At 41.8% G+C, this 22906-nt stretch overlaps 1 protein-coding gene across 3 annotated transcripts in view; it reads right to left on the reverse strand.

Annotated features, from left to right (window-relative positions):
- CSMD3 (CUB and Sushi multiple domains 3) overlaps window positions 1–22906 on the reverse strand; it is a 760009-nt gene that overhangs the window by 14060 nt on the left and 723043 nt on the right. For all 3 annotated transcript variants that reach the window (XM_075706425.1, XM_075706424.1, XM_075706423.1), the window contains 4 exons: window positions 17141–17252; window positions 15188–15367; window positions 3989–4054; window positions 1589–1747 (listed from right to left, as the gene is read on the reverse strand). In XM_075706425.1, coding sequence (XP_075562540.1) covers window positions 1589–1747; window positions 3989–4054; window positions 15188–15367; window positions 17141–17252 — 517 coding nt within the window. The remainder of the gene's footprint in view (window positions 1–1588; window positions 1748–3988; window positions 4055–15187; window positions 15368–17140; window positions 17253–22906) is intronic.

A 22906-nucleotide genomic window follows, 5' to 3' on the forward strand; every position in this document is an offset into this window, starting at 1 on the left:
AGATCTCAGTTTTCTATCTGTAAAATAAGGAAAGAAAATAATATTAATTACCTCATGACATATGCAATGCCTGTATGTAGAGTGAAAATGGGCATTTATAATCATTTTTGCGTCCAATTGAGGGAACCTTTTTATTTGGAGGAGGAGGTTGTTTGGGTGAGAAAACACAGCTTTTACTTTTACTAATCTTAAAAATATGAAATACTACATCCATTGCACCTAAGATCCTCGTAAAAATTACATGGCTGAAACTAAACAGACATATGATAGAATAAATTCACATAGTCAAGACAAACACAGTTACCAGTCAGAAAATATCTTATGAAACATTCAGTCCATCTATGGCCTCTCAAGTGTGACTCTTCAAAGGACATCTACAAAATACGTTCAACAGACAAACCTAGTGACAAAAATTCTCCACTCTACTAGATACTAGAAACTTAATGCTCAACAGAGACATGAATTCTTTGGTCCATTACATTCTTCCTGTAGACCACATCCTCTCAGAAACATATGGGCTGAACTTTCCCCCTTGTTTTTTTCCAACAGATTAATATTCTCTCACTTGTGTCCTTGCTGACACCTCTGGGATAAACAGTGGTGTTAAACTACTTCAGAGAAAGGGGTCCTTAAGGGATGGACAATTTAAAACCAAAGTGTCCAGTCTATACATAACTGAGATTTTTAGGCTTCTTCAGTCCTTGCAAAAAGTGTTGTAGACAGCGGGTGAAGTTTCCAAAAACTAAGTTTTGAGTGATAATATTGATTTCAGGTGTTTCTTTTATGCTTATTCACCCCACTTTGTTACAGCCTGCCACTCCTGTGGTGTGACAAGCCCATTGTCTGTGTGGCTGAGATGTCTCAATCAAGGGACTGACAGAGTTTGAAAAACAAAAACTATAAACCAAAACATTTTTTACAGTATTTTTGTTTGCTTGCTTGTCAAGCCATATCTGTAGTTTCTGCTGATGGTTCACACTATAGACAACTGTGCATATTGTGCCAACATAACCATGGCAACCATGCTCTGTGTGGCAGGGACTGTGGAATATCATAAACCAAGATTGAAATCAAGAGCTTTTTCTGAAACCACAGCATGAAGGGTAGCTACTTTTTACAACTATATCAGCTAGTCTAACAAGTGCCATCTCTTCTTGCTCTCCATGTTCATTAAGTATCTCTGCCTTGCTAGGTCAACACATACCAATCTCATCATATTGCTTATTAGTCCTTAATAGGCTATCATAGGGAAATTGTATGATTAAGAATTAAGAAAATCTCAGGAACAGTAATTTAAGTCTATTTATAATATTTAAGGAAGGAGCATGAGAATTAGGATAATTCTTTCACTCCTTATTGACTATTAACTCCAAATATAATAAAAACCTGGGAAATTAAAAAAGGGGAGAGTTGGAAAAGGTGGAAAAATCCCTACCTTTGAAAAAGAACAAAACTAGAATGAAACTTTCTTTGATAAGCTAAGAAAGTTTCCAGATGTCAAAAGTTTAAGTATTATGCATAAAGTTACAAGGAACCAATGTATATAAGGCAGAAAAAATTAAATGGAAATGTTTTTCTTATCCCATACCTGATAGCAGCAATTCCATATTGCTGTTTGTAAGTGTTGCATTTACTCTTCCTGAAGTTGCATTGAAACTGGTGACGGTCAAAGTCATGGGCTGTTTCTTGCTTTTGTAATTGTAAGATCCTTTCCATATATAATTTTGGGCAAATACATCATCAGGAACTATGCAGACATCAAACATGTTTCAATACATTTTGCAATATTTAGTATTTATGAAGTCAAACACCCAACAAAATATAAGATAAATATTAGCATTTTTGTTCTACTTTACCCTCTTAGGGGTAAGTCTAATTCTAAGTCTAAGTCTATTAGGTATAATCTTCACATATAAAGCATGGAAACCTGGCATGAACTTTTATGAAAGAAATGTATTTGCATTGAAGAACATAACTACAACTGTACTTTCATTTGCTCTTATATGGACATGTCCTAAAATTAAACCAACTTCACAAGATCTAATTTAACAGCTGTAACCAAAAGACCAGAATACTCTCATTGTAGAATCCTTTCTATACCAGCACAGATAGGCAAGGACATATAGCTAGGATTAAATTTTGCAGAAATTAATATTGATTTGGATATCAAAATTTTTATAAGCATATTTAAATGACATTAAAAGATGATAAGCATTTTCTTTATTACCTAGTCACTTTTTCTAATGAAAAATTTATGTAAGAATTTTTTGTCCTGTCTTCAAATGCTTAAAAACGCTATGAGATTCACCAAGAGAAAAAAAAAATCCCTAATTTAAAATTAAAAAGAGATCATAGACTGCAGGGAGAATAATTATGCTAGATTTATACATTTACATTTAATTTTTATCATTATGCAACTGTAAAATGATTAATTTAAGTAATGTTATTCCAGCAACAGTATGGTTAAAAAAAAAAAAAGTTACCTATCCAGTAAAAACAGATACATGCAAATCTTTAAAATCTTAACAAGAGATACCATTTAAACAATTAAATTGAAGGTCACTTAGGATGGGTTTACTACACTTTCCAAAGGAAATGTTTCAAACTTAGCCCTATAACAATTAATCATTATTTAAAATCAGCACTTTCACATTATTGGGAGTCACTCACACTGAACTTAAAGCTCTGGGTTCATCTGTGCATTGGCATCTCATGTCAGATAAACACAGAAGAATATTTGCCCCTTTCTCTCTCAGGATATCCCAAAATTCAAGACTGGGGCACACTGGAATACCCAACAATATTCCTTCATCATTTATTTTATGGGTCATAGAGACAGGTTGTCTTCCCCATGGAGGGTAAAAAAAGCTTTCCTAGTTTTTCATTTGTGTATGTATATGAATATATGCATATAATTTTTTACAAGTAAAAATATAAAAACAAAACACCTAGATACTGGGCCTGCAAACTGCAAGCAAGGAAGCTGCATAGTGCAAACAGTCTGATGCTATTGATTTGTGATCTGTCTGAAATTTATTTCCCTACTTTCAGGAAAACTGATCTTTATGTACTTTATTTGCAATTGGGATTGTACAAAAAACTTCTGAATGAAAAAACCTGATAATATGACTACCATGCAGTACCTCATTGACAAACAGAGTTCCGAAGTAGTGTACAACCTGTTAAAAATAAAAAACCAACCCCCCCAAAAAAGCCCCACAAAACCCTCCAAAAAACCCTGTGCTAAGGAATTACTTTTAAACCTTTATTCATTATTGGTAGACATTTAATAGGGTTATAGTCAAGCTATTTAGGTTGACTATATATAACCCTATAGGTTATAGTCAAGCTATAGTCAAGCTACTTAGTCAAGGCTAATTTTAGTCAAGCAGACTTCTCTTCAAAAAATCTCTTCAGTGGACAGAGAAAGATTTCTCTTGGATCTAGTCAGGACATCCAAAGATAGTCTTCTTTAGAAAATCAGTTAAAACTGGAGTTGACTTTAGCTGGAGTTAGAGACACTACCTTCTCTAGGCTAAAATTAGCTTTTTTGAAAGTTAAGTTGAAGGCTAATATTGAAGTATTTAGGTAAAGCAATTTAAATTAGCAATATGTAAAAGAAGTGCAAGACTATGAAAAAAACTGTGAAACAACATGTCTTTAAATTATTTCTGGGTGAGTAATATAGTTTCTGAATGGATAAATTGCATAGGACCTTACACAGAACACAGCAATATCAGTGAAGCCAATAAAACTTTCATCATATAACAGTTAGAAATTATATATGGATATAAATAATACCATATAGTCTAGACGAACTTAAACATTGGGGAATAATTTAATTAATGACGTTTTTGTTCTGTAAACATAATGCCTAATCTAATACCCTTTATTCATTCTAAGCCATTCAGTGCGGTGTCACAAAATCAATTCTCATTGTCTTTTCTACAGAAATTGTTTAAAACTATATATACCTCAAAGTACTTACCACTTAGTTTGGGACTTGGTGTTCCCAAAGCTGGTCTGGGGTCCTTCACTAATATTTTGGAACCAGCTGTTAGAAAGAATGAATGACAAAAAGACAAATCAGTAGCAAATATGTTACTCAGAAACTAAGAAAATAATTTCCATAGTGGAATTTATTTGTTACAAAGTATACAAGATGATGTTTCAAACTCCAATACGAATGAGATTTCAGTCAGTATCAAGCCTTAGTATCACAGGAGCACATGCCCACTGATTTCTTCCACTGCTACATTTTCTCCTAAGTCATTCACCTGGATGCTACAAAGTCATTTTCAATACCCAAACAGTGTAGGCTTTCACTTCAGAATCCACATTTCAGAATTCACGGTCCTGGACTATGCACCTAATATGTGAGATGTCTTCTAATATGTCATCTAAGGCAAGTTATGTCATTTAAATAGGGATGCATACAAAATAGCACTGTGAATAGTGCTTTGACTGGAAGCAATGGAACACCAAACAGTGAAGAGATACATAACAAGGGCATTTTAAATTATGGTCCTCTCCTGGACTTAAATGTCTTCAACAGTACTGAGTACTAATGTAGAATACTCTCATGCAGCACTAGGCTCCATTCCTTGCTCCAATGGTTATTTCAATATTTTGGATTTTGGATCTTGGCTTTGAATCCAGGCCTTTTCTCTCTGATCGATATGCTAAAAAAAGTAGACAAGAAAAACAACTTCTTTCTCCCTGAGTGGAATATTTTTCTGCATAAAAGGAAACTTTAACAAGAAGCACTGAGAATATTTTTCTTGAGAATAACTTTTTGCTTATTACAGAAGGCTTGCTCTTGGTATATAGATTAAAACTGGCAAGAAACAAGGGCAGGGGTAGGAATTCAGTCTAAAGTTCTCATGGCCTGTTACTACTCATTGATTAATCTCCATTTCCTCTCTGTTTTGAAAGAAACTTACTGAACTTCACTGAACGTGGCTGACCTGGAGGGCGTGCTTCAACAGCATACGCTCTTTGACTACATCAAGCTCAGGTTAGAAATATCTGGATCATACTTTCCAAAGGGCTTTAGTATAAAAAAGCTGCTGAGCCAATCAGCCTTGTCAAGGTGGATACATTTTTAGTTAAGTTCAGAACTGAAATTTTAAATACAAAATAAAACTTAAATACATATTTTAAATACAAACCCAAAACTAAAACAAGTTATTGATGGAGTTTAATTTTCTAGGTCCAGATATTTGCCAAGTAGGACTCTCAAGATTGCAGTTTTGTATTTAAAGGACCAAATTATCCTTTAATTCCCCTATAGATCCTTTTAGAGCTCTTGACTGCAAATGTTTTATTCCTTTCCATCCATTTCAAAGTTATTTTTGTGATATTCACAATCACAGGTGAACAAACTGACTTGGTGCTCTTCTCCCTCCCATAGCAGAGAGACGTTTCACCCCTTTGTAAGAGGTAAAATTGAAAATATTTATGACATATTTTACTTTATCTGATTAGAGCTAATATTTTACAATATGTTGCTCATTCTTAGCTTTCTCCACTGCTAAAAAGCGAGACCTATGATCCTAAACACTTTGCATTTGTGTAACATTTTCTCAGAACATTGGGATAACAGGTTATATGACAAGGTAAACACACTCATAGTTACTACTTAATAATTTTTTAAAACATTCTCATAAACATCCCTTACTATCAGATAGGACAGATAATACTACTTGTTTCAATGTCATCAGCTGAAAATTCTTGGATCAAAATACAACCCATGAATCATATCTGGCCTGCTGTAACACTTCCTGAGTGCTGAACAAGTCATAAGCTTCCTGGCAGCTTGCTTTCTAACACTTTCCCAAAGTTCTGCTCTATTTTTCCCCAGCACTTGCCTGACATGTAATGCCAGGACACCTGTTTTTTAGTAATACAAAATATTCATTTCCTATTTCCCTTCCAAGTAGCAGTGTTTGGCTATATAGCCTTTGAATGCCTCTGTAAGAGCCCTGGGGATAACCACATCTGAAACATTAGGTATCAGTAACCTGAAAGATGCTTTAATTATTCAGGAAATACAATTCCAAACAGTTGCTTTACTTGGGGATGTTTCATATCCCACATGAAAAACACCATTCTTAGCATGATTTTTCCATGAGTATGTAGTAAAAATTAGAAACAAAATGAAAAGTTGGAACATCAAGGACAAAGTAGATACATTTTGCTTGCAAGTAGTATATTGTTGCTTACATACAAATATAAAAAAATATTAAACCCTATGGATTAATTCCATGCAGTGATTCAGACATCCACCTGGACTTTAGGCATCCTTCTCCAATACTAGGATAGAATCAAAGAATCACTCAGGTTGGAAATGACCTTTAAGATCATCAGGTCCAACCATTAACCTAACACTGCCAGGTCCACCACTAAACCATGTCCCTAAGCACCACATCTACCTGTCTTTTAAATACCTCCAGGGATGGGGACTCCACCACTTCCCTGGGCAGCCTGCTCCAATGCTTGATAACCTTTTCAGTGAAGAAATTTTTCCTAATTTCCAACCTAAACCTCCCCCGGCACAACTTGAAGCTGTTTCCTCTTGTCCTAATGCTTGTTACTTGGGAGAAGAGACCAACAACCACCTTGCTACAACCTCCTTTCAGGTAGTTATAGAAAGCAATAAAGTCTCACCTGACCCTCCTTTTCTCCAGGCTAAACAACCCCAGTTCCCTCAGCCGTGCCTCATAAGACTTGTGCTCTTGACCCTTCACCAGCTTCATTGCCCTTCTCTGGGCACGCTCCAGCACCTCCATGTATTTCTTGTAGTGAGAGGCCCAAAGCTGAACACAGCATCTGAGGTGCAGCCTCACCAGTGCCGAGTACAAAGGGACAATCACTTCCCTAGTCCTGCTGGCCACACTATTCCTGATACAAGCCAGGATGCTACTGGCCTTTCTGGCTACCTGGGCACACTGCTGTACCATATTCAGCCAGCTGTCAACCAGCACCCCCAGGTCCTTTTCGGCCAGGCAGCTTTCCAGCCACTCTTCCCCAAGCCTGTAGTGTTGCATGTGTATATTGGGTTTTCATGGCAAGGTTGTGGTAGCTACAGGGGTGGCTTCTGTGAGAAGCTGCTAGAAGCTTCCCCAATGTCCGATACAGCCAATGCCAGCTGGCTCCAAGACAGACCCACCACTGGCCAAGGCTGAGCCAATCAGCAACAGTGGTAGTACCTCGGTGATAACATATTTAAGAAGGGGAGGAAAAAAAAAAACAAAAAAACCACCCACTGGGACACAAACTGAAACTGGAGTGAGGAGTGAGAATATGTGAGAGGAACGACTCTGCAGACACCAAGGTCAGTGAGAAAGGAGGTGGAGGAGGTGCTCCAGGCACTGGAGCAGAGATTTCCCTGCAGCCGGTGCTGAAGACCATGGTGAGGCAGGCTGTGCCCCTGTAGCCCATGGAGGTCCACGGTGGAGCAGATATCCACCTGCAACCCATGGAGGAGCCCATGCTGGAGCAGGTAGATGCACCCAAAGGAGGTTGTGACCCTGTGGGAAGCCCACACTGGAACAGGCTCCTGGGAGGACCTGTGGACCTCTGGAGAGAGAGGAGCCCATGCTAGAGCAGGTTTGCTGGCGGGACTTCTGATCCTGTGGGGGACCCACGCTGGAGCAGTCTGCCCATGAAGGACTGCACCCCATGGAAGGGACCCACGCTGGAGCAGTTTGTGAAGAACTGTAGCCTGTTGGAAGGACGCATGCTGGAGAAGTTCATGGAGGACTGTCTCCTGTGGGTGGGACCCCACGCTGGAGCAGGGGAAGAGTGTGAGGAGTCCAATTCTTGAGGAGGAAGGAGCAGCAGAGACAACGAGTGATGAACTGACCACAACCCCCATTCCCTGTGCCCTTGCACTGCTCAGGGGAAGGAGTAGATAAAATCAGGAGTGAAGCTGAGCCTGGGAAGAAGGGAGGGGTGGAGTGAAGGTGTTTTAAGATTTGGTTTTATTTCTCGTTACCCTACTCTAATTTGATTGTTAATAAATTGAACTGATTTTCCTCAAGTCAAGTCTGTTTTGCCCCTGATGGTAATTGGTGAGTAATCTCACTCATGAGGTTTTTTGTCATATTTTCTCTCCCCTGTCTGGTTGAGAAGGGGAGTGATATAGTGGCGATGCGGTGTTTAGTTGCCTGCTGGGTTAAACCACAACAATGGGGTTGTTGTGAACCAAGTGCAGGACCTGGCACTTGGCCTTGTTGAACCTCATGCAACTGGCCTCGGCCCATCAATCCAGCCTCTCCACATCCTTCTGTGGAGCCTTCCTGCCCTCAAGCAGATCAACACTCCTGCCTAGTTTGGTGTCATCTGCAAACTTACTGAGGGTGCACTCTATCCCCTCCTCCAGATCATTGATAAAGATATGAAACACAACTGGCTCCAATACTGAGCCCTGGGGAACACCGCTTGTGACTGGTCGCCAGCTGGATTTCACTCCATTCACGAGTCTTTCTGCCCAGCCATCCAGCCAGTTTTTTACCCAGCGAAGAGTATGTCCGTCCAAGCCACAAGCAGACAGTTTCTCCAGGAGAATGCTGTGGGAAATGGTTTTACTAAAGTCTAGGTAGAGAACATCCACAGCCTTTCCCTCATCCACTAAGTGGGTCACCTTGTCATAGAAGGAGATCAGATTAGTCAAGCGGGACCTGCCTTTCATGAACCCATGCTGACTGGGACTGATCCCCTGGTTGTCCTGTACATGCCACATGATGACACTCAAGATGATTCTCCATAACCTTCCCCAGCACCGAGGCCAATCTGACAGGCCTGTAGTTCCCCAGATCCTCCTTCTGGTCCTTCTTGTAGATGGGCAGCACATTTGCTAACCTCCAGTCAACTGGGACCTCCCCGTTTTAGCCAGGACTTCTGACAAAGGTTTGAAAGTGGCTGGTGAGAACCTCCACAGCTCCCTCAGTGCCCTTGGCTGGATCCTATCCAACCCCATATACTTGTGTGTGGCTAAGCGGTGTAGCATGTCACTAACGATTTCCCCTTGGATTACAGGGGCTTCATTCTGCCCTCTATCCCTGTCTTCCAGCTCAGGGGGCTAGGTATCCCAAGAACAACTGGTCTTACTGTTAAAGACTGAGGCAAAGGCGGCATTAAGTACCTCAGACTTTTCCTCATCCTTTGTCACTATGTTTCCCCCTGCTTCCAGTAAAGGATGGAGATTCTCCTTAGCCCTCTTTTTGTTGCTAATATATTTATAGAAACATATTTTACTGTTAGAATAGAATCATAGAATCATAGAATAGTCTAGGTTGGAAAAGACCTTTAAGATCATCCAGTCCAACCATTAACCTACACTACCAAGCCCACCTAAACCAATCAAGGGCAGACTAGACTAAACCATATCCTGAAGTGCCACATCTACCCGTTTTTTAAACGCCTCCAGGGATGGTGACTCCACCACCTCTCTGGGCAGCCTCTTCCAATGCTTGACTACCCTTTCCGTAAAGAAATTTTTCCTAATTTCCAGTCTAAACCTCCCCTGGCGCAGCTTGAGCCCATTTCCTCTCGTCCTATCGCTAGCTACTTGGGAGAAGAGACCATCACCCACCTCACTACTACCTCCTTTCAGGTAGTTGTAGAGAGCGATAAGGTCTCCCCTCAGCCTCCTCTTCTCCAGACTAAACAGTCCCAGTTCCCTCAGCCACTCCTCATAAGACTTGTTCTGCAGACCCTTCACCAGCCTTGTTGCCCTTTTCTGAACACGCTCCAGCACCTCAATGTCTTTCTTGTATTGAGGGGCCCAAAACTGGACACAGTATTCCAGGTGCGGCCTCACCAGCGCCGAGTACAGGGGGACAATCACCTCCCTGCTCCTGCTGGCCACACTGTTCCTGATACAAGCCAGGATGCTGTTGGCCTTCTTGGCCACCTGCACACACTGCTGGATCATGTTCAGCCGGCTGTCTACCAACACCCCCAGATCCTTTTCTGGCAGGCAGCTTTCCAGCCACTCCTCCCCAAGCCTGTAGCGTTGCATGGGGTTGTTGTGACCCAAGTGCAGGACCCGGCACTTGGCCTTGTTGAACCTCATACAGTTGGCCACGGCCCATCGATCCAGCCTGTCCAGGTCCCTCTGCAGGGCCATCCTACCCTCGAGCAGATTGACACTCCCACCCAACTTGGTGTCGTCTGCAAACTTACTGAGGGTGCACTCGATCCCCTCATCCAGATCATTGATAAAGATATTGAACAAGACTGGCCCTAAAACAGAGCCCTGGGGAACACCGCTCGTGACCGGCTGCCAACTGGACTTAACACCATTTACCACAACTCTCTGGGCTCGGCCACCCAACCAGTTTTTTACCCAGCGAAGACTACACCCATCCAAGCCATGAGCTGCCAGCTTCCCAAGGAGAATATTATGGGAGACCGTGTCAAAGGCTTTGCTAAAGTCCAGGTAAATGACATCCACAGCCTTTCCTTTATCCACCAGGTGGGTCACCAGGTCATAAAAGGAGATCAGGTTGGTCAAGCAGGACCTGCCTTTCATGAACCCATGCTGGCTGGGCCTGATCCCCTCGTTGACCTGCACTTGCCTGTTGAGTTCACTCAAGATGAACCACTCCATAATCTTTCCCAGCACTGAGGTCAGGCTGACAGGCCTTTAGTTCCCTGGGTCTTCCTTCCGGCCCTTCTTGTAGATGGGTGTCACATTGGAAAGCCTCCAGTCATCAGGAACCTCCCCTGTTAACCAGGATTGCTGACAGATGATAGAAAGTGGCTTGGCAAGCTGCTCTGCCAGCTCCCTCAATACTCTCAGGTGGATCCCATCTGGCCCCATAGACTTGTGAGCATCCAGGTGGTGTAGCAGGTCATGAACTGCTTCCTCCTGGACTATGAGGGCTCCATTCTGGTCCCCATCCCTATCCTCCAGCTCAGGGGCCTGAGTACCCTGGGGATGACCGGTCTGGCTGTTGAACACAGAGGCAAAGAAGGCGTTAAATACCTCAGCCTTTTCCTTGTCCTCGGTGACAATGTTCCCCCCCACATCCAGCAAAGGATGGAGATCCTCCTTGGCTCTCCTTTTATTGCTAATGTACTTATAAAAGCATTTTTTATTGTCTTTTACAGCACTGGCCAGATTGAGTTCTAGCTGGGCTTTTGCTTTTCTAATTTCCTCCCTGCAGAACCTAACAAGATCCCTGTACTCCTCCTGAGTTGCCCGCCCTTTCTTCCAAAGGCGGTAGACTCTCCTTTTTTCCTCCTGAGTCCCCACAAAATCTCCCTATTCAGCCAGGCCGGTCGATTTCCCCGCCGGTTGGTCTTACGACACACGGGGACAGCCTGCTCCTGCGCCCTTAAGACTTCCTTCTTGAAGAGGGCCCAGCCTTCCTGGACCCCTTTGCCCTTCAGGACCGCCTCCCAAGGGACTTTCCCAACCAGGGTCCTGAAGAGGCCAAAGTCTGCCCTCCGGAAGTCTGTGGTAATAGTTTTGCTGCCCCTCCGCTTAGCATCACTCAAAATTGAGAACTTTATCATGTCGTGGTCGCTAAGCCCGAGACGGCCTCCGACCTCGACATTTCCCACAAGCCCTTCTCTGTTGGTAAACAGCAGGTCAAGCGGGGCACCTCCCCTGGTAGGCTCACTTACCAGCTGCATTAGAAAGTTATCCCCCACATACTCTAGGAACTTCCAAGACTGCTGCCTCTCTGCTGTGTGGTATTTCCAGCAGATGTCCGGCAAGTTGAAGTCCACCACAAGAACAAGGGCTAGCGATTGTGAGACTTCTGCCAGCCGTTTATAGAACGCCTCATCTACCTCTACCTCCTGGTTGGGTGGTCTATAGCAGACTCCCAACAGGACATCCGCCTTTCTGGCCTTCCTCCTCATCCTTACCCATAAGCATTCCACCTTGTCATCAGCACTGTCAAGCTCTATGCAGTCGAAACACTCCCTAACATACAGAGCCACCCCACCGCCTTTCCTACCCTGCCTATCCCTTCTGAAGAGCTTATAGCCCTCCAGTGCAGCACTCCAGTCATGAGAGTCGTCCCACCACGTTTCCGTGATGGCGACTATGTCATAGCCATCCTGCTGCACAAGGGCCTCCAGCTCCTCCTGTTTGTTGCCCATGCTACGTGCATTGGTGTAGATGCACTTAAGGTGGGCTATCGATTTCGCCCCCAACGTTGTCGTGCTGCCCCTGGGCCCCTCATTAGCGGGACCGTGTATATCCCCTTCCCCCTTCAAACCTAGTTTAAAGCCTTCTCAATGAGTCCCGCCAACTCATGGGCGAGAATCCTTTTCCCCCTTGGAGACAGCCGATCTCCATCAGCCACCAGCAGGCCCGGTGCCGTGTAGACCTCCCCATGATCAAAAAACCCAAAATTCCACTGACGGCACCAGCCTCTGAGCCACCTGTTAATCAGGTGAGTTTTCCCATTCCTTTCAGCATTCCTTGCTGCCACTGATGGGATTGAGGAAAACACTACCTGCGCTCCCGATCCTGCGACCAATCGCCCCAGTGCCCTGAAGTCCCTTTTCATTGCCTTAGGACTTCTCTCTGCAATCTTATCACTACCCACCTGTATAACCAGCAATGGGTAATAATTGGAGGGCCTCATGAGGTCGGGGAGTTTCCTCGTAATGTCCCTAACCCGGGCCCCAGGGAGGCAGCAGGCTTCCCTGTGGGATGGCTCCGGGTGGCAGATCGGGCCCTCAGTTCCCCGCAGGAGGGAATCGCCCACCACAATTACCCTCCTTTCTTTCTTAGCAGGGGCAGTCGTAATCCGTGGGGTTGACTGACTGACCCTCGGCAGCCCCCTGGCTGGACCTTCGCCTTCACCTCCCTCCTTGCTTGCCTGGCCCTCAGCTCCCAGAGCCCCATATCTGTTGTGTAGGGTCAGCTGGGGAGGGGAGGGAGGCCAGGAAGGGATTTGCCTGCCTCCCCGGGCAGGGACCTGTTTCCATTCCCCCCCGTCTCTTGGATCCCTTCCTTCTGCTTGCCGGCAAGAGGGCAGGGGATCCTCCGCTCCTTGTGGGGCCTCCGCCTGCTGCCCTGACCCCAGGGAGGGCAGGGTGCGGCTCCACCAGTCTATTCCCTCTCACACTCCCTGATACTCCTCAGCCTTTCCACCTCCTCCTTCAGCTCTGCCACCAGGCTGAGCAGATCATCCACCTGCTCACACCGAAGACATTTGCCGTCCCCGCTGCCGTCTGGCACAAGCGACAGGCCCAGGCACTCCCTGCAGCCGGCGACCTGGACGGCCGCGTGTCTGTGCGGGAGCTCCGTCTGGGTCGCCGCATTCCTTTTGGCGGCGGCTTTCGGGCGGGTGGTGACCATCGCTGCCAGGTGTTCTCCTGGGAGGATGGTGACCACTGCCTGGGTTCCCCTTTGGAACTTGGAGGGGGGGGACACTCGGCCTTCCCCGCGCACCCTGACCGCGCGAACTAACGCGCAAACTGACGCGCCACGCCCTCCTGACGCACCACGCCCTGTTTGCCCGTCCTGTTCGCCGCGCTCCTGGTCGCTCACGCTCCCTGGGGGCTGCTTTTATAGGTCTGGGGGTTTGGCCACCGTCACTCCTGGCCCTGCCCAAGCCGCGTCAGAGCTGCCGCACGTCAGCAGCTCGCCCTTTCCCGCTCTTTCCTGCTCTGGGAGGGGGGCTGGGCTGCCCACTCCCGCCCTTCGCGCTTTTTTTTCCCGCCTTAGCAAGGGTGCCCCGGCACGAGCGTCCGCTCCGGAGCCCTTCGCCTCGGTGACTGCCGAGCAGTAGCCAGATTAAGTTCTAGCTGGGCTTTGGCCCTTCTAATTTTCTCCTTGCATAACCTCATGACACCTTTGTAGTCCTCCTGAGTTGCCTGCCCATTCTTGCAAAGGTCATAAACTTTCCTTTTTTTTCCTGACTTGCAGCCAAAGCTCTCTGTTCAGCCAGGCCAGTCTTCTTCCCTGCCAGCTCGTCTTTCGGCACATGGGGACAGCCTGCTCCTGCACATTTATCATTTCCTTTGTGAAGAATGTCCAGCCTTCCAGGACTCCTTTGCCCTTCAGGACTGCCTCCCAAGAGACTCTGCCAACCAGTCTCCTAAACAGGCCAAAGTCTACCCTCTGGAAGTCCAACGTAGCAGTTGTGCTGACCCCCCTCCTTACTTCTCCAAGAATTTAAAATTTTATCATTTTGTGATATGCCCAAGATGGCCTCTAACCATCACATCACCCACAAGTCCTTCTCTGTTCGTGATCAACAGGTCCAGTGGGGTGCCTTCCCTAGTTGGCTCACCTAGCAGCTGTGTCAGGAAGTTATCTTCCACACACTCCAGGAACCTCCTAGACTGTTTCCTCTCTGCTGTGCTGTATTTCTGGCAGACATCTGGTAAGTTAAAGTCTCCCACAAGAACAAGGGCTAGCAATTGTGAGACTTCTCTCAGCTGCTTGTAGAACATTTCATCTGCCTCTTCATCCTGGTTGGGTGGTCTATAACAGACTCCCACTATGATATCTGCCTTGTTGGCCTTCCCCCTGATTCTTCCCCATAAACACTCAACCCTGTCATCACCATCACCAAGCTCTAGACAGTCAAAACACTCCCTAGCATACTGCGCTATGCCTCTCCTTCTTTGTCTATCCTATATATATAGGGTGAACAACCTATATATTTATATTATATATATTTGTATATTTATATATATTTAGATATATATTTATAGATATAATAGCCATCCGTTGCAGCACTCCAGTTGTGCAAGTCATCCCACCATGTTTCCATGATAGCAACTACACCATTTTGCAATATTGCAACTGTCATTGTTGTCTTGCAGCCAACACAATCTCTGTAAATAAAATTATCCTGATCTAAGTTTAGTAGGTATATGCAAAACCATCATGATTCTTACTTCACTGAGCTTATGAGAATGTAGTCCACATCTGACTGAGTCAGAAGTCTAAAAGTAGGTGTTACCCAAATATTTGGCCTCCAGAATTATATCTGGAATTGACACCTCTGAGCATGCAAACAAAAGACAAGTACATGAAAGCATAGTCCTGTTAAACACAACTGACAAAAGATTAGAGTTATCCTCTTAGATGTTCTCCCTCCTAGTTCTCCTTGCCATTCTGCCTTATCTTATTAGACTGCAAGTAAAGAAAATCACTGGAATACAGTAGATGAGAGATGCAGGAGGAAACAGAAGAGCTTACCTTCACAAACTGGAACTTTCCCAGTCCATGTGCCATCAGATCTACAGGCTCTATGCTCTGATCCTCCCACTAGGAAGAAGCCTGGCTGACAGGTGTAAATCAATGTATAACCAAGTGAGGGAAGATCCATTCCTGCAACATTAGCATGAGTTGGTGTTTCTGGTTGTTTACAGCTGTGAGCTACAAAGAAAAGATAAAATATCCTTCAGTCAAAATGGTGAAAATATTTCTGAAAAAAATAATCTTTACTCATTCTGACAGGTCACTAATGAAGAAAAAAGCATCAAGAAATATAACATATTAATATCTTTTTAATTCACATTAAAAATAACTACATAGCCTATGAATTACTGTCCTGAGCTTGTAAATACACTCTTGAAAATGGACCTTTCAATTTCAAGGGACCAAGAACCAACTGAAAAGCACTTGCACAAACAAAATTGTCTGCACATGGGAACACAAACAGCGCACATCTTACTACAGTTAAAAGCAATCATGGCTTGTGACTTACATGACTTAAGATATCTGTGTAGCATTGAATAACAGTAACTAAATAGGTCATTTGGAAAACACTATGAAAGGTCAAGGAGACATTGTAGGGGAGGCAAGTTTTAAATAACAGGCAGAAAAATTAACTACCATTCTTAATCTCATGGAAAGTGTCTTATATCTTTAAAAACCACTAGAATATGAAAGTCGTGTGTTATCTCAAAACCAGCCTACGTCCAAGAGCAGAGCTCACCTTTCAACACAGTGAGCTACTGATTTGTTGTTCGTTTAGGGGGAACGCTAATACCAACTGAAACACTAATGATGTTTTCTTCTGTGGATATGGTCTCCATACAGTGAAGTGATTTTATAAGGTCAGACCTTATAAGGTGAGACTATTTCCACAAAAATACAGCTGAATAGCTGAAAAACTAGAAAGATTAACCATAATGTTATACCTGCAGTAAATTAGCACTATTTACCGAAGTGTAAAAGATCTAAGAAATGAAATGCTACTTCCTGTATCCAGGTAAGAATCATAGAATCATAGAATGTTTTGGGTTGGAAGGGACCTTTAGAGGTCATCTAACCCAACCCCACTGCACTGACCAGGGACAGCTTTAACTAGATCAGGTTGCTCAGAACCCCATCCAGCCTGACCTTGAATGTTGCCAGGGATGGGGCCTCCACCACCTCTCTGGGCAACCTGTTCCAGTGCTTCACCACCCTCATTGTAAAAAACTTCTTTCTAATGTCTAGTCTAAATCTATTCTTCTTTAGTTTAAATCCATTATTCCTTGTCCTGTCACAACAGGCCTTGCTAAAAGATTCTCCCCATCCTTCCTATAGGCCCCCTTTAAGTACTGAAAAGCCACAATAAGGTCTCCTCGCAGCCTTCTCTTCTCTAGGCTGAACAACCCCAACTCTCTCAGCCTGTCCTTGTAGGAGAGTTGATCCAGCCCTCAGATCATTTTGGAGAAGATTCTCTCCATTTCAGATTCAAAAATTTCCTATTAAAAGCCCTTTTTCTCCCTTCTTAAAATACCCTGACTCCTTAGTTGAGAAACAGCTCTTTACTAGAACTGATGGTAACTATCTGCTCCAGTACAAGTTTGGGTTGTGTAGGGCTTTGCTATATGTCCTGTCCTTACCAATTCCTCCCAAATTTTTCACTCTCTTCATTGGAAGGGTTGCACCTTCTTAGATAGAAACTTAATATTTTTAGCATCTTTCTGGATGAAGAGCTGTCTGTTATTCTCATTTTGTGTTGGGTTTTGTTTTCATTCTATAGGCTATTGTAGAAAAATTCACTCACAAAATCACATTTCTAGCTGCTGTAAGCTAGTAATGTGAATTTGTATTAACTTTAAGTTAAAAAACTACATAAATTACCTTTATAACAATGTTACGGTAACTTCATAGCCTAAAAAAAAAAAAAGGATCAAAAATCTGTAATTTACTTACGTATACATTCTGGCTGGATTCCACTCCATGTAAGATCAGGAAGGCAAGTTCGTGTTGTTGAGCCATGGAGAAGGTGTCCCTTTTCACATTGAAACTGAACAACATTTCCCACCTGTTAAAAAGTAGAAAACACAGTAATATTGTTATGAGGAAATATCAGTTTGTTGTATTTTTTTTTTTTTAAATTTGATAGCAAACTCCTTCAAATAATAACACCTGGACAAGCTGGAGAGGTGGGCCTGTGTGAACATCATGAGGTTCAACAAGGCCAAGTGCAACATCCTGCACCTGGGACGGGGCAACCCCCGGTATCAGAACAGGCTGTAACAAGGCCTGTTGTGACAGGACAAGGAATAATGGATTTAAACTAAAGGAGGACAGATTTAGACTGGATATAAGGAAGAAATTTTGTACAGTGAGTGTGGTGAAGCACTGGAACAGGTTGCCCAGAGAGGTGGTGGAGGCCCCATCCCTGGCAACATTCAAGGTCAGGTTGAATGGGGCTCTGAGCAACCTGATCTAGTTAAAGCTGTCCCTGCTCACTGCAGGGGGGTTGGGCTAGATGACCTCTAAAGGTCCATTCCAACCTGAAGCATTCCATGATTCTATGAATACAGTCTCGATAAATTGTGATGCTCTTTCTGTAGAAAGTAAATTAATTTCAGAGAGCATTTTGATATGAAATAAAAATTTGCTTTATTCTCATTGAAATTACTCTCTCCCCAAACTGAAGTCCTCCACAGAAAAGAACTGAAATCTCATCTGCTGTGGTCTCTCTGGTGTGTTGCTTTGGGCCCGGAACAGCTGAGGCACTGCGAGTTTGGAACGCAAGCCTACTGTGGCTTCCTAGCTCTGGACCAAGGAGGAGCCAGTTAGGCAATGTTGAAGCAAACCGGGGAAGTTGCACAGCCGAAACGGGTAATAGATTCTGCTGGACCTTTGCTGAACTTGTTTAACATTCCCTTTGTGGAATGCTGGATGAATTCACACATTATAATGAGAAATATTTCATTAGAACACACAAGGCCTGGTCAACAACACTGTCTCATGCTTCAGAAACTGTAATGTTCCTATATTTTAATTTTCCTTTTTGATAACAAGAGGTAAAAGAATTGTTCTTTATACCACGCAGATAATAGAGACTGGAACACAAGTACATTACAATTTACAATAGCAATTCATCTGAGATTAGTTTTTAATTATTAATCTTATTATGGATATGTGTTGCATAAAAAGGAAAATAGAATTCTTCAGTTAATAACAGTTTCTGCACAAACATAACATAGAATAACTTGTTCAGCATGTCCAGTCATGGTGACATTGATGAAAATGCAAATAATTCTCAATTTTCATCAAAAGCAGGGAAATTAGATTGCAAGTATATCATTCAGAGGGTAGTTTATTACATGCTGTGAGTGGTTAACTGAAATATTAAGGTGCATAGATCACATCTACTGTTCTGCAGTGACCTGTATTACTGTACTTATCAACTCATGTTTAAACAAGAAGTTGAAAACTGAACTGTATTTGACAGCACATTTTTGGTTCTGGTTTTGGGGTTTTGTTTCATTATTTTGTTTAAATGTATAACACTTGATTCAAATTGATGCTCCAAGGTAAAATATGGACTCTTTCACAATAGTTTAGTCCTGGGAAACAGCATTTCACTGCTACAAGTAGTCATTTGTTACTTTATAGTACTATTCCATTTCAGCTCAAGCTTCTCATCAGAATGAAATTTAATAATAACCCATGAACTACAGATAGTAGCTCATCAACACAGCATGTGATTTAAAATTCATCTCCCTTTTTTTCCCTCTTTACTGTGTTCACTGGACTATGTAATTACTTTTAAAAGACTTTGAAGAAAATACACTTTCACGATTAAGCACAAAGTGGGAAAACACTAAAAGTTTTAGGAGTTGCACCAAATAGAAATAGAAGCACTTTTTTGTGTGGTAAAGAGCTTAGTTAAAACAACCACCACCAATATATTACTTTACAACAAGTACTGGTCTTCTGAAAGATTTGTTCATTTCAGTAATCTGCCTCTATTGAAGCAATCTCCATTCATAACTATGGAAGGAACACCTGCCCAATTTAATCTTTAGCTATGAAGGAAGACAATACTTCAACACTCTCTTTAAAACCAGGACATTTTCACCTTTGCTCACACCAAAAAATATCCAACCAAAACCAAACTTCAGCTTAACAGTTAAATGTAGTTTCTTAATATACATCTGAATATTAACTTAATTTTCTTTCCACTTTATTTTTTCAAAGTTGACTCTATGATCTTCCTGAATATAAAATATTTAAGAAAAAATATAATTGCTTTGTGATGTGTAATAGCTGGACAGCATGGAAGTCAATGATGTAAGAGGTTAATTGGCTGCTTATACTCAGATATCTAATTCTAAACTGTAACTAAGTTAGAGATTCAAACTCTAGTAGTCAATAGCAACTCCAGAAGTAGCTACTGTATGGCTTTAACTGTTTATTTACACGAGCTCACTTATTTTCAATTAACATTTTATGTGTTACATTCTCTTTTTAGAAAAAAAGTATCTTCTTTTCAGAGTTCGACAGTTCTCACAATGTGATTATCTTTCATATATTAGCTCAACACTACTTAAATATAGGCAATACTGAATTAATCAGATAACTGGAATCTTGAAATTTTCACCTGATTTTTAGTCGGTTATTACCTAAAATAAATTTGTCATTGTATAGAATCTCTTTAGAGGAATACAAAGTCAACAGATAAAAAAAATGAATTCAGTATATTCAGTAAAATTCATTATGTTGTAATTCTACTCATCAAGAATAGCCTGAACAGAAAGTTCATACTTTGTGAGTTGAAAGGGCTGCAAAATCATGTTCATAAAGTCTTTAGACCTACAGGACTCAATGATTAACAGTGAAAAAAAGAAGGAGGTGTGTAGTTTTAGTTTTCTGTAACTTCTCTCTCTTCTTAGCTGCCTGTTCATGACTTTGGATTAATTCTTAATGAACTGAGTCATCTGCTGGACAGATATATTGAAAGAAAACTGTTCACCTGAAGAGCAGGACCAAGAAATGCATAGAATTTTTTTCCACTGTCTGCCCATCTTCACTGCAGCTCTGCCTACCTTATGGTTTCACTGAAGCTTGGTTGACTAAGCATCAAACCAGTTCTTTAGTACTAGAAATATATTGGTGAGGTAAGGAAATGGCTCAAGTTGCCAAGTAATTGGAAAGGTTGAGTTGCTAGCATTCCACAATTTAAAAAAAAAACCAAACCAAAAAACCAGCAAACAAATGCAACTCAAACCATTGCTGACATTGCAACCAGTTGTTGTAATACCTTGTCTATCCAAAACAGTAACTACTGGTGAAAGTGTTTTCCTTATTTCCTCCAAAAAAAATGGAGGTCAGCTGTATTATCCTTGTCAGGGAAACAACCTTTATATACATAAGCCCCAAAAGTAGCATCAAAAATACAACAGTTGCTCAAGTGATTAAGATATTTTTAGAAGTGCTGCCATGCTATTCAAGGTAATGAATAAATAAAGGGATGAGGCTCCCTGCCCCTAAAAAAAAAAAAAAAAAAAAAAAAAAAGCTTACAAGCAATATGTAATTATTAAAATTAAAAAAATAAAAAACAAGAAGTAATTTAGAAATTACTTTTTGGGAAGTCTATTTTGCAATATTCTTTTGCCAGAGGCACCAGGTGGCGCTACAATATAGCGTTCTATGGTCTTAAAATATTCCCAGTCTTGAGATTTTCTCGTTTGTTCCAATTTTTTGTTATACAGCTTGAATAGAAGCACTAGTGAGGAAAGCTGGGGAAACAGCTGAAATATCTTTGTTCACTGTAGTCTCTGTTTTTAGGGAAGAACTGCTCTATGTGCAACAGTGTTTGAATCCAATCGTGAAAAAAAGTTTTCCTTGTATATTGCTTGATCATCTTTGTTCCACAGCTGCATTTTCCATAGTGTCAGTTATGGTTTGGATATTCCCAAAATCAACATCACTAACTTTTCCTTTTGCTAAGAACCAAAGATCATATACTTGTTATTATTTAACAGGAGACACAGGAATCTGAGAAGAAAATGCATAAATATGAATCTGCATCTATTTGTAAAGAATGGAATAGTACTCTAGATAAATTTTTTCACCAAAATAATATTATAATAATGTATAATAATTAGAAAAATATAAATAACAAATTGTTGTCCTTATTATTTCTTACATCCTTATAAGAATAGAAGATATTTGTAACTTTCATGAGTTACTCTACAATCAATTTTTTCTTAGACTTCATTTTACCAAAGAACACGAAGATACTCTGACAAGCCTCTCCATCCCCAGCAACTCATGCCAAAGGATCAAGAGGCTAAGGGAATGGCAGTTATTTCTCTTCACTAACTTTTAGCATCATGTTTTAAGTGAATGAAAACACAAATCATTAAAACTTTGCTGTATCTGTAGTTTGCTAGCCCAGTAATACAGTATTGCCACTACTAGTAACAGGTTATTGAGTTTGCAAGATCTCTGGGCAGAGGCTTGCCAGGATTCCTTTGTTTGAAAGTGTCTTGAGCTGCCTGGAGTTTTGTTTTGTTTTGGGTTGTTTTGGGTTTTTTTTAAACTTGGTTTCCTGCAACATCAAATTTTCTTGTGACCAGGTGTCTATGACTGATTTTTTATGTTTTTCTTTATCTTTGTATGGTACAATCACAGCTTTATATCCATAGTAGTAACAAGAAGCTATTATGTGCAGAATGAGCTATTTGCCACTAATGTGATGTGGTACAGAGAAATACAGGCCTGGCACTGGAATGATGGCAAAGGCCTTGAGAATTGGAGACACAGCACACTGTGAAGAAGACTACAGGTGTGGGTATGATAAGACGTGTGACACAGGTTTGGCACTGGAGACTCTATTGCTGTGAACAACTCACCCATGGTCACTTAAAGAAATGCAGACCTGGACAGAACCAGGTTTCATGGGTAAAAAAGAACAAGTATCTAACATAGGTGAAATGCACCTTATAGAGTAAATTGAAATATAATGTGGAGCTACAGTGTGAGTTGTGTAAAAGTGTGTAAAAACATTATAAATAACCCCAGGTGAATCAAGAATGACAGACACAAAAAAAAAAAAAAAAAAAAAAGAAGGTAAAAAAAGTCAAAATCACATTCCTGCCAGTGAAGCGCTCCAGATTCTGACACTAACATCCACCACTGACACTAGGCTGAAGCCACAGACCTCAGGATCCTGAGAAGCAGAAGGAACCAGGAAAATTATATGATGTCTGATAAGGCTTAAATTGCATTTTCATTGACGCAGTGATGATGCCAGCTGTGCTAATGGAGACAGCTATGTTGTGGTAGTACAGCACTTCTCTTGGAACATCATCCTACAGTTCAATCAACACTAAAGCTTTTTTAGACTTTCATTCACAGAAGGAGATTATTTGCAAGGTTGCACCACATCTGCAGATCAAGTTTCATATGGTCTTTCATAAAATAGAACCCAAGAGCTAACGTGGGGCTACCACTGCTGTAACGTGGATATTTTCTTTTCTAAATTCAGACTGCCCTTTGGCTCTCTTCAGGCTTTCCCCTACATTAAGTAGGGGAAAATAGCTGAATTTCTATAAAATAATATGTTGGAAAATTATGAGAAGTAATAAATCTTACATATATGATTGATTGGTCTAAGCAGCTCTAAACTGTTTCTTCAGTTCAGTAATATTTTGTGTTACAACAGCTTATGGTCA

The sequence above is a fragment of the Pelecanus crispus genome, chromosome 2, assembly GCF_030463565.1.
Source record: "Pelecanus crispus isolate bPelCri1 chromosome 2, bPelCri1.pri, whole genome shotgun sequence".
Taxonomy (NCBI): domain Eukaryota; kingdom Metazoa; phylum Chordata; class Aves; order Pelecaniformes; family Pelecanidae; genus Pelecanus; species Pelecanus crispus.